At 45.1% G+C, this 12,136-nt stretch overlaps 1 protein-coding gene across 1 annotated transcript in view; it reads left to right on the top strand.

The window, feature by feature from the left end:
- Positions 1-12,136, top strand: part of RNF10 (ring finger protein 10) — a 2,146,785-nt gene that overhangs the window by 1,997,409 nt on the left and 137,240 nt on the right. The window contains exon 16 of the mRNA XM_044069816.1: positions 8,105-8,260. Within this exon, the coding sequence (XP_043925751.1) occupies positions 8,105-8,260 (156 nt within the window). The remainder of the gene's footprint in view (positions 1-8,104; positions 8,261-12,136) is intronic.

The following is a 12,136-nucleotide window of genomic DNA, read 5'->3' as shown; positions in this document are numbered from 1 at the left end:
TAAGATTGCTTCAGAAGCAAATATAAATCAATCGATAAATCTACCAGTGTTTTTTCCAAAATTTCAGAACAAAGGATAATACACGTTGCACAAATTGGATGTGCACAGACAGCTGCATTTCTACTTGCACAGGACTAGAGAGTTTCGCAAGTCAGACCAGTTGTTTGTCTCTTATGCCAAATCAGCCATGGGCAAAGCCATTTCCAAAGTGACTGTAGCAAATTGGATCTGTCAGTGTATTATTCAGGGGTACATATAGTCTGGCAAGCCAGCCCCGGTTGGTATCTGTGCTCATTCTACAAGATCTGTAGCCACCTCAACAGCCTTTTGGTCTAGGGTTCCAGTGGATGAAATATGTTCAGCAGCTACTTGGTCCTCTTCTCATACGTTCATTTCTCATTACAAACTAGATGTGATTTCGAGGAGTAGGGCTTCTGTTGGCTCCGCGGTGCTTCGGAATATCCTTCCGTAAGGACCACCCAGGTTCTTATAAGGTAGCTGGGGACTCTGTCCCACAGGTTGCAGAGCAAATGAAGTAACTACTTCAGATAAAGAAGTTATGTACTCACCATAACGTTCCATCTGAGTAGGTACTTCATTTGTCTGCAACCGACCCCCCCCTGCCATTCCCCGAACCTTTCGGAATTTTCTGATCACCTTGAGTTGATTTTTGTGTTATCAGGTTGGTGAGGCAAAAAAAACGATCTGAGGTAATATGGTTGATAGGGGATTATGGGTAGGGGGAGGAGCTAGGAGCTCTGATCTTGGAGCTTGAAAAGCTGCCGGCTCGGATCCGATACCCACAGGTTGCAGACAAATGAAGTACCTACTCAGATGGAACGTTATGGTGAGTACATAACTTCTTTTTCACACCACCAGGTTAGTTGCCCAACACAATGCGTCTGAAATTCTCCAGGTGCAAGTAACACTAGGTAAGACTGCAATCTATATTGTAGCTTGCTACAGAATCCCCACCATGCCCCAAGATTCTCACTACACCTTTCTAAACATACTGGAAAATATTAATAACAACCAAACACCCTAATACTAGGTGATTTCAACTACCCTGCCATTAACTAGGAAAACTACTTGTGTACCAGCACCTTTGCCCAATGGTTCTTGGAATTCATAAATTCCAATGCCCTGGATCAACTAGTCCATAGTCGCACCAGGGGCTCCAATATCCTAGACCTGGTCATTACCAACATGGGGAAATCGATGCTCCACACCTATGGTCACCCCCTCGTTGATCAGATCAGACCATAAGCTAATCACCCTTAACAATCCACATCCCACCCCCACCCCCCCTGTAAGGAAACCTCCATAAAAAATCTTCTCCAAAGCCAACTTCATGCTACTCAAGTCAGAAGTTACAAACTTCGACACCCATGCAGATGGGAACTGAAAGTTCAACTGCTGAGTCCTACACTAAGGCACTGTACAAAGCCCATCCACTCGTGCATGAATCGTGCCATCCCAAATAGAACCAAGATGCTCTCCTCCAAAAAAAGGAGGCCAATCTGGTGGTCCCCTGCTATAAACAAACTTTACAACAAAAGGAAGAAACTGTTGCAGAAAAGAGGAAAATCCCAGGATGCAAAAAAACTCCCTTACCGGCCTTGGTAAGAAGCTGAGATCCCTCAAATAATCCTCCAAGGCTAGTTACGAAAATAAAATTGCCAAAGATTCCAAAGACAACCACAAGGCATTCTATAACTATGTCAAGAATCTAAATGACAATGCTCAGATCTGCTCTGAGCTACAACAGAATGGCATTAAATATACTGATCCCAAAGATATTGCCAATATCCTGGCAGATCGATTCAGTGCCAACTTCAGCCCCCTCTCACCCCCTATATGGCCCATCTCAATACCGGAAGATTGCCAAATTCTGGTAACGGCCGCACAGCTAAAAAAGCGCACTTCCCAAAGCTAAGAATACAGCATCCAAGGGACCAGATGACATCCCGGCCTGTGTGCTACATGAACTACAAAATGAACTGGCACCTCACCTAAGTGTCATGTTTAATCATACCCTCACCTCAGGCTTCATGCCCACTGAGTGGCTCACAGCTACAGTTATCCCACTTCACAAGGGGGGATCCACCTTGGATCCCCAGAACTACCACCCCATCAGTCTGACGAGCCTGATCTGCAAGACCATGGAACCTATTATCATGGAACTTATAAATAAAGACATTGGCAACCTTAAGACACTGGACCCCACCCAGTTTGGGTTCATGAAGGGCCAATCTTGTCTCCTGAACTTGATTGACTACTTCGAATCAGTCCCCAGAGCCGTGGATGAGGGTAAGGCAGTCCACACAGCCTATTGGGACCATGCCAAGGCCTTTGACACCATCCCCCACTCTGGAATCATAGATCACCTTACTAAGCTGGGCATTAATCCCCTACATCATTCGATGGGTTGCCAACTGGCTTACTGACAGATAACCCACACTGTAAAAGTAGCGGACTCCAAATTCAGCTCCAGACAAGTGGAGTACCTCAAGGTTCAGTCCTGGGATCTCTCTTGTTTGGTATCTACTTCTCTGAAGTACAGGCCAACACTAAGGGACTCTGGCTAACAAAGTTCGCAGATGACTTGAAACTGGGAGACATTACTGAATCCACAAATTGTTTATACTCTACAAAAGGGCCTTACAGAAACAGATGCTTGGTGCCAGAGCCATGGGCTCAAGCTCAATGCCAAGAAATGTATAATTATCCTCTTTGGGAAAAAACATGTACCTGTGAATTACCACATAGGTGGCAGTACACTAAACACCAAAAGTGTGATAAGAGACTTAGGGACACAGGTGAACAGTGGTCTCACCTTCGATAACCACATCGCCACAGCAGTCAGGAAATCCTATGTGGCACACCTCATCACTAAGGGCTTTTCATCCAGAAAAAAGGAGGTCATTGTCCCACTGTTCTCATCTCTTATTAGACCCATTATAGAATACAATGCCCCATTTGGTATGTACTTCTCAAGACATCTGCAACAACTGTAAAGGCTGCAGAAATACCTCACTAAAAGAATCACAGGCCTAAAGCAGATGCCCTATGCTGACCGCCTTAAAAAGCTCCAGCTATACTCTGTCGCATATCGTCTACTCCGAGGCGATCTCTGCTTAACATACAAGGCCATGTCAAACCCAGAGCTGTTGGACATGCTCCACTTAAAGAAATCCCAATTCCTCAGAGCCACACACTCCAGGGATCTAAACCTTGTCATCACAATAAACAAAACATGCTGGAGGGATGGGTTACTGATCAGAGACTCCCCATACTCTGGAATAGACTGCCCATACATGTCAAGCAGAGCACCTCTTTGACCCTCTTCAAAAGGACCCTTGATGATTGGATGGGAGAAAGGAAATTCACCCCAGGGATCACGTCAGTCGCCCTGCTAGACGGGGTCCAGGGAAGTAAATAGTGTTGGAAGAAATAGCCAGGAAATTGTTATGGCTAGGCTTGTATAGGCCCTAGGACCGATACCCTAGTACCAACCTATGAACCTACGTGTTTGCCTTTCCTCCTCTGCCTCTGCTCTCCAAGGTACACATAAAGATCAAACAGGACAAGCCAAGGACAATTTTAATTGCACCAGACTGGCCACTCCAACAGTGGTACCCCATCCTGCGCAGTGCGTCACGCTTGGCCCCATGGCACCTGCTTCAGACTTCTTCCCTGTTGTCTCAGCAGGAGAACCAGATTCTGCACCCACAGCTGCAAACCCTGAACCTAGCAGCCTGGCTAATTACATAATCTCTCCTTTACCACCCCTCAATAAATCAGTGATGGATATCATTTTAGAGGCTAGAAGGCGTAGTATTAGAAAATCTTGTACTGCAAAATGGAAAAGATTTTGTACCTGGAACCAATCTCAAGGGATGAGCGCAGCAGTGCCCAATTTACCTCAGGTTCTACAATATTTGACTGAGATGCTTCATAGGGGCTTGTCCTTTTCCTCCTCCAAAATTCATGCCTCAGCCATTTCAGCTCATTATAGCATAGAGCCTCCCCTCTTCTCTCACCCACTGCTAAGCAGTTCCTCAGAGGTGCCAAAAATTTAAAGCCACCGAGGAGAGCTCAAACTCCAGCCTGGGACCTTAACTTTGTCTTGGAGAAACTCACACTTCCTCCTTTCGAGCCAGCTGCTACTGCAGATTTAAAATTACTTTCCTGGAAAACAGCTTTCCTTTTAGCAATCACTTCTGCAAGAAGGTTATCAGAGTTGCTGGCCCTTATGGCAGTGGAGCCGTTAATCATCTTTCATGCAGACAGGGTGTCCCTCAGAACCAATCTCTCCTTCATGCCCATGGTGGTATCCAGTGTGGCTCTTAATCAGTCCATTAATTTGCCTACCTTCTTTCCTAAGGTAGGGGAACAGATACTGCACTCCTTAGATGTGCACAGACAACTGAGATTCTACTTGGATAGGACTAAACCTCAAAAGAAATCTGAACAACTGCTGGTGGCATTTGCTGCAGGGACAGAGGGGAAAGCTATTTCAAAGCAAACCATTTCAAAATTAATAGGCCGCTGCATTCATTTCTGCTAAAAGCACCATGGAAAGTGTATCCCACAGGGCATCAGACCCCATTCAGCCAGGGCTGCATCTACCTCTACAGCCTTTTTCAAGGGCGCCCCTACAAGAGACATCCTAGAAGCTGCTACCTGGAGTTCTGTACATACTTTCACCAAACATTATCATTTGCCAATTTTCTCTAAATCCAGACCTGGTTTTGCCACTGCAGTCTTGCAGGGCCTTATAGCTGGTCCTAATTCTATTTAAATTCCTCATCCCAACCTTTGCTTTGGGAATCTACCCAAATGTAATGACTGCAACAGTGAAACACGAACATAGTACAGTTGTGTACACTTACCATAAATGTAGATGTTCTAGTGTATTCACTGTTGCAGTCCTGGTTACCCCCCCCCCTTTCTTCTTTTGGCTATAGCTCTGCTCTCACTTAGTATGCTTAAAAAGCTTTTTGGTGTATTTGCTTTTTTGTTGGAGGTTTATCCTTGTATATTTATAGATTTAATTGCTTCCCATTAGGGGGGCACCTGACATCTGTGACAAGAAAAACTGATGGCGTCTGCTGCATGTTTTATACCCCTGATGTCATGGAAGAAGGGACAACATTCGACGCAGGACCCAAGACTTTGTTAATCAGGCTGACTGAGGGCTACTGCAAGCAGATAACCCAAATGTAATGACTGCAGCAGTGAATGCACTCTAACATCTACATTTATGGTAAGTGTACACAACTGTACTTTTCCTTTTGTTACAGCCATCATGGCAACAAGCCTCCTGAAACTGTAAGGACTCGCTCTGCTAGGGCTGCTACTACCTCTGCTGCATTCCTGAAAGGAACACCTAACAAGGACATTTTGGAAGCTGCTACCTGGTTATCTGTGCATACCTTTACCAAACATTACCACTTATCTGCCTTCAAGTCTAGAGCAGGGTTTTCCACTTCCATCTTGGAGGGGATCCATCTTGCAGGGGATCCTCTCTTGTCCATAATCTACCTTCCACCCTCATCTAAAAGTTAGGAATCATCCCACAAATCAGGACTGCAGGAGTGAAACGCAAACTTAGTATAGTCGTGTATGCTTACCATAAATGTAGATGTTGAAATATGTTCACTGTTGCACTCTTTCCCCTCCCTCCTTCCTACTTTTTAGTTACAACAGTAGTCTGCTTCTATTTTCTGTACTATCTAGAAGACCCCCTGGGTGTTTACTCTGTAGGCTCTTTTTTCTACCCCTTGTCCCTTGCTTTTGCTTCATCCTTTGGGCTCCTACCTTCTAAGGGGTAAGAAAAAACTGATGTAATGATGTCTGCTGGCTCCCTTTATACCCAGATGTAGTGACATCAGGGAAGGGCATCTGCCAGCCTTAGGAGGAGGGAGATTTTTACTCTGGTAGTTGGGCTGGTAAAAGACTTTCCACAGAGTCAGGACTGCACCAGTGAATCCTCTCAAACATCTACATTCATGGTAAGTGTATACAACTGTACTTTCTTCACTTTGCCCCTGTTCTTTCCTGTTGCCATTCTGAGGGTGGTGTGGATATTCAGGCAACCATTCTACTGTCTTTAGTCTCTACTGCCCTTGCAGGGTACCATCTCTGCACAGGTGGTTGGGGTGATTAGAGAGGCAGCTTAAAGGGTGGTATCTAGTGGGATTTTGTTCCTGGGGGCATTTTCCATTTGGGTAGTTTGAGCTCTGGTCCCATCCCAAATTTGTTTAGGATATCGGGGCAAGAAAAAAACAAATAACATTGGTTGATGGTCCTGTTATACACCCAGACTGCAAATGTCCACTGCATGTCTTTGGTTGTCGTGAGCTTTGGTTTCTGTCGATTGGCTGCCTTTGTTTCATTGTACAGGTTTAGAGGACCAGAACTTGAAACGTAACTTCTGCAGTAGACCTTGTTTAGGTTTTCTAATGTATGCACACCTTAGTGTGTTAATAGTGAGCTTTATAAGGTGTTTGAGTGGGTTCATATGACCGAAAGTTAATATGACAGAAGCCCATTTGACTGAGACCTAATGACCGAAAGTTTATTTGACCAAAAACCCGTATGACCAAAAAACAGCACTGGCAGGTATATGCCCGGTTCCCCACTGTAGTGTGACCCTGGAGTTGGAATATATTATTAGGGGGGTGTGGGGGGCTGTGCCCCCCACATAATTGCAGTTTATGCACTATTATATACATGTGTATCCATTAAAAATGCATTAAAACTTACATTAGTAACAACTGGTTGCCCCACACCCCCCTAACTTTGTATTCTCACTGCAGGGTCGCACTACAGTGGGGAACAGGGCATATACCTGCCAGTGCTGTTTTTCGGTCAAATGAGTTTTTGGTTATATGGGTTTTTGGTCAAATGAACTTTCGGTCATTTAGTCTCAGTCAAATGAGCTTCGGTCATATGAACTTTCTGTTATATGTAGTGAACCCGTTTGAGTATATGTAGGCCCTCACTGCCTCTTTCTGTAGTGGGCAACCAGTTCAGGGGAATCTCATCAGCATTTCAAGTTTCAGGTACTGTAAGCATGGTTTACATTGCTTATAATGGGTATAGTGAGGATTTAGCCACACCTGTTTTTCATTCTTATACTAGCCATAAGTACGAGTTTCCCAGCCAGGTTAGATGACGGTTCCTTTCTAGAACTGATCAGTAGTGGTATGCAATGACAACTTCTCTCTGGACTGTGCCTAGATTTTTTTTTCCATGGCCAGGCTTTCTTGGGCATGGTTCCAGGGCCTTGTTTGAAGATGGTGTGTCGCTGTTTTTTGGGCGTTACCAGTCATCAAATTGTATGTCACATGCTGTTTATGGCCATTGTTCTAAGGCAGAGCCCGCACAGTGACACCCCAGGTTGTGTAATGATTTTTCATCATTTCCATCAGGTATATTCCCTGGTTTTGTTCCATATTTGCAGGCTGTTTTATCTCGCTTTTTAATGGTTCATTCTGAAGAAGGTGAGCAGACATGTAAAACTTGACAGAAGATGTTTTTAGACTGGTTATCTTCACCAGTTTCTCTGAAATATGCTACTCTCTGCTAGACTCCTAGATGCTATAAAGTTCAGAGTTTTTTGCGACCGTCTGTCTACACTTGAGGCAGTCTGTAGGACCAAGTAGTGCTAAAAGGAAGAATAAGACTGCCTTGTCCGTTACCAAAGGTGGCACGTAGGCCTGCCTTGTCGGCCGTTACCAAAGGTGGTACGTAGGCCTGCCTTGTCGGCCGTTACCAAAGGTGGCATATAGGCCTGCCTTGTCGGCCGTTACCAAAGGTGGCACGTAGGCCTGCCTTATCGGCCATTAAAAGTGTTTGCTGCATTTTATGCCATGCTGGCATGCCCTTGAGAGACCTGCTGTTGTTTTTTTTTTTTTTTTAAAGGTTTAGTTTAGTGGTAATTTGCTCCCGTGTGTTAGTGTAAAGTGATTGTAGATGGTGTCATTGTACTAAATGATAGTGGAAGGCTAATAAGAAAGTGTGCGCACTTTGTTTTGGTTTTCATTTACCAATTGTTGTTTAGCTGTATGCTGCAATAATTCTCTCTTGGTTGTAGCAGAGAACAGTTTGGCTCCTCCTATGCGTGCTGATAGTGATGCTGAAAGTGACAGTTCAGACCGTGTACCAGTGCCAAGTTTCCAAAATTCATTCAGCCAGGCAATGGAGGCTGCATTTCTTCAGTTGAAAACCAGTCCTTCTGAAGCTAGCAGAGGTGAGATATCTTGGGGGGGGTTACTTGGGATAATATTGCTTATGCAAGATGTGTATATTTAAACTTTACAAATGTATCGGATGTGACAATCTCTCTCCACACTGTACATGGAGTTTCATTATGTTCACTGTATCCTTGCTTACTTGACTCTTCACGGGAGTTTTTGCCACTGTTTCTGCCATATTACTGGATTCTCTGCTGAATTGTTAGCTTAGAGGGTGTACTACAAGAAGCAGCAGTCAACTCAGCTTTGGTGATTTGCTATCTGATGGTAACTTTCATTAGCTTCAAATGCAAAGTTCTGTTACTCTTTTTTTTTTTTTTTTTACAAGTCTATCCTGATGTTTGACTTCCTATGTAGGTTTCTAGGTGTATACCAGGTTAACAACCATGGGGGCCTTAAAACCCTAATCAAGCATTCCAATTATGTTCAGGAAGTTTATATGCTTTGGAGGTTATTTTAAGGTGCATATGTGTAAGCTAGGGCAAGATTATAGGCTGCCTTTGACCAGTAGAGAGACAAGTGCTGTATTTGGGGTGTATTTCCAATTTCCCATTCCCTCGTCCAGGTTTCTGTTAAACGGGGTTAGGGAAGAGCTGCCATATGGATGGGAAGCCTGTTCCAGAGAAGGGGAATTCTGAGTTTAATACCTGCCCCTCCAATATGTTTATATTGCAAGCAACAATTGGTATCCCTTGATTAATTCCGATGCCAATTTTTACACACATGCAAAAGGTCCATCAGCGTAGGATGCAAGGATGCTTTGTTTGCCAAACATATATCATCTCTCAAAAGTCTTTAAGAAACAGAGTATAACGATTGAGTTTTGAGGTTCTCTTCATATGACGTGCTGTTTACACCTATTCTTTTTGTGAGGAACCTCTGTGGATGTTCCAGTTGTGTTTGCATGTTGAGGAAGGAGCATTATACTCTATCAGCCTGATGAGGGCTGAATACAGTGGAACAATTAGATTACGTCCTTGGACCTAGATGCCATGTCTTTGCTTATAAGCTGAGCAACATAGAATGATTTCCTTACTACCTTAGACACATGATGAAAAGCCTGGTTACTATCTGCATATGTACCCATATCCCTGACTGTTAGGGCTGTATTATCAATGAGGTAATTTCCTGGGTGTCTGCCTTCCCAAAAAGGTGCTAGCAGGCATTTCTTGGCGTTGAGTTTTAACCCGTGGCTTTGGCACCAGTAATTTGTTTTAGTCCTTTGTGTAGAATGTTACTGTCTTGGGGGGGGATTCTTTGACTGCGGCTAGTTTGCAAACATTTGTAAACTTGATCAGCTAGAGGCCTTTAACATTAATTTCTGAGAAGTAGATGTCAGAAAGGAGAGGACCCAGCACAGAGCCATGAGGGACTCTGCTAGTGACTGGCCTCACTGTAGAGATGGCCTCCCCTCTTCAAATTTGTGGGCTGTGAGAGAGCCAGCTGCCTATCCAGCACATAACACAGGGGTTCATGCCTTTATTCATGAGTTTTACAGTGCCTAAGCAGGGTTTTGTATCATACCGTACCCAGGTCTAAGTATGCAGTATGCATCATTTAGCCCTCATCCATTGCATTGGTGACCTCAAAGTCCATCAGGTTGATTAGGCATAACGTAACCAAACGGATTAGATTCATGTTGTTGGAAGGATGTCCTTCAAGGATGCATCTGCAGTCCTAACAAATGGGTTGTCCTGGCCTCAGGCAGCCCTTCGGTCGGCCGGATTCCAAAGTCTGGGTCTGGCCTCGGCTGGTGTCGCACTTCACCCGACATCATAGCTGCAGTTCTTCGGGTATAAAGGCATCAGCCGACGCCATTTTCCTCAGTCTTTCTTGCCGCGTGGCGCCCGAAGCAGAAGCTGATGTTCTTCATCTCACACTGCTGCAGTCCTTACATATGGGTAGTCCGCTGTCCTCGGTCGGCCCGAATACCAAAGTATTAGGCTGACGTCGGTCAAGGCGCTTAAGACTGACATCAGGACGTCAGGGTACAAATGCGCATGACCGACGTCATATCCTCAGTCTTTTTTGCCGCATGGTCCGATGCAGAAGCAGCGTTGCAAGTGCCGTTCGCTCTGAAATTTTTCGAGTTCGGAGTTTCAGACCGAATCAAAGTTGGCTAAGTACCCGTTGGGAATATTTTGTTTTTTTCTTGCCTCAGTGTTTTACCGGATGTCAGAAAAAGTGAATAACTGTATTTCTTGTGGGAAACAGATACCGCATAGGGACTATCATTCTTTGTGTATACCTTGTTTGGGGCCTGAGCACGACGTTGTTGGGTGCCGCTTTTGTGCTAGGTTCAATAAGCGCACTATTAAGCGAAGGTTCGATTGTGCTAGGCTGGTCTTCGGGAAGCGGTGCAATTATAATATGCCGTCGGATGCTCCGGCGCCCGCTTCTTCGAAGAAGTGCAAAGACAAAGCAGTTAAGCCCAGGCAAGATGAGTCCGTTCCGGACGCCGGTTCTTTAGAGGCGTCAGTGGAACCGGTGGTTCCGACGGAGGCTTCTCTGGAGTCCCAGGGGGAGACTTTGATATTGCAGGATGTGGCCTCTCAGGAGGCAGGTCAGGCTGAAGGGGCTTCTCAGGTTACTGTTCTCCCCTCCCTTCCTAGGGTGGTTAGGCCCTCTCCTTCTGTTTCCAAGCCTTCTCCTAGAGGCAGGCCAGGTTTAGCTTCTGTGGGTGTCACTCCTAGTTCAGCAGGGTCTGTGCCCAAGAAGCACATGCTTAAAATGGCAGAAGATTTGATTACTCTGATTAGAGGTTCTTTGCCCCCTCCTGATAAGAGGCCTAGGGTGGAGCCAGAGTTGGGGAGCTTTGAGCAGGCTTCGGATGTTTCAGAGTCTTCGGCTGAAGACTTGCAGGAGTACTCTCCTTATTCTGATTCTGATGCAGATGATTCGACTCCTTCTGCTTCTCCTCCAGAGGATTTTTCTTTTTCAGAGACTCTTCATTCCATGAGGGAACATTTTAAGTGGGAAGGTCAGGATTTCTCTGATTCCAGGAAAAGGCTTAGGGAATTTTTGCTTTTACCCCAGCATAGGCCCTTGGCTATACCCCCTGTTCTGGATGTTGTGGAAGATGTGTTTGCAGAGGCTTCACTTAATCCTGATTCTCTGCCTCCTGCTCCTGTTAAACCGGATAGGTATTACAGGGTGCCTGAGGCTCATAAATATCTTTATAAGAGTCCTAGGGCGGACCCAGAAACTGTTAGTCAGGGACCTAAGGGTGTCAAGGCCTCTGTTGTAAAAAATCCGGTTCCTCCAGATAAAGAGGCCAGAGCTTTGGATAGGTGGGGTAAGAAAGTCTATACATCTTCTACCTTAGCTATGAGGGCTTTGAATTGCCAGTTTCATATGTTGAAATATCAAAACTATCTGCTTTCTCAATTGAAGTCTAAGGTGGATGCTCTGGCGGAAGGCATTGAATGTAAAGAATTACAAGATTTGGTGCATGTCTCTTAACAGGTGGGTAAGCATTCTTTACAATGTGGTTTTGATGCTGTACAGGCCTCGTCTAGGGTGGCTGCCACTGGTTCAGTTCTTCGCAGGCACGCCTGGCTGAGGGATCAGAATTTATCTGACCATGTTAAGACAAGGATTTTGGATGCTCCTTTACAGTCTGATGTGTTGTTTGGTTCACCTGTGGAGCCAGTCTTGAAGAAAATGGAAGACAAGGCTAAGTCTATGCAGGCTGTTAAAGATTTTTTGCAAGTTCAGCCTCCAAAGTTTAGTAGGAATTGGCCTGCTAAGGGGTGGACGTATCCCTCTTGTGATTCCCAGTCTAGGGGTAGATCTAGACGTGGTAGGGGCAGAGCTCAGAGTTCTTTTAGACCTAGGACAGGGAGTTCACCTGCACAATCTTCCGGTGAGGG

Source organism: Protopterus annectens, chromosome 4.part0 (assembly GCF_019279795.1).
Source record: "Protopterus annectens isolate FY-2018-M chromosome 4.part0, PAN1.0, whole genome shotgun sequence".
Classification (NCBI taxonomy): Eukaryota; Metazoa; Chordata; order Ceratodontiformes; family Protopteridae; genus Protopterus; species Protopterus annectens.
The sequence above is the reverse complement of the archived record's forward strand: the minus strand, read 5'-3'. Positions and strand labels throughout refer to the sequence as shown.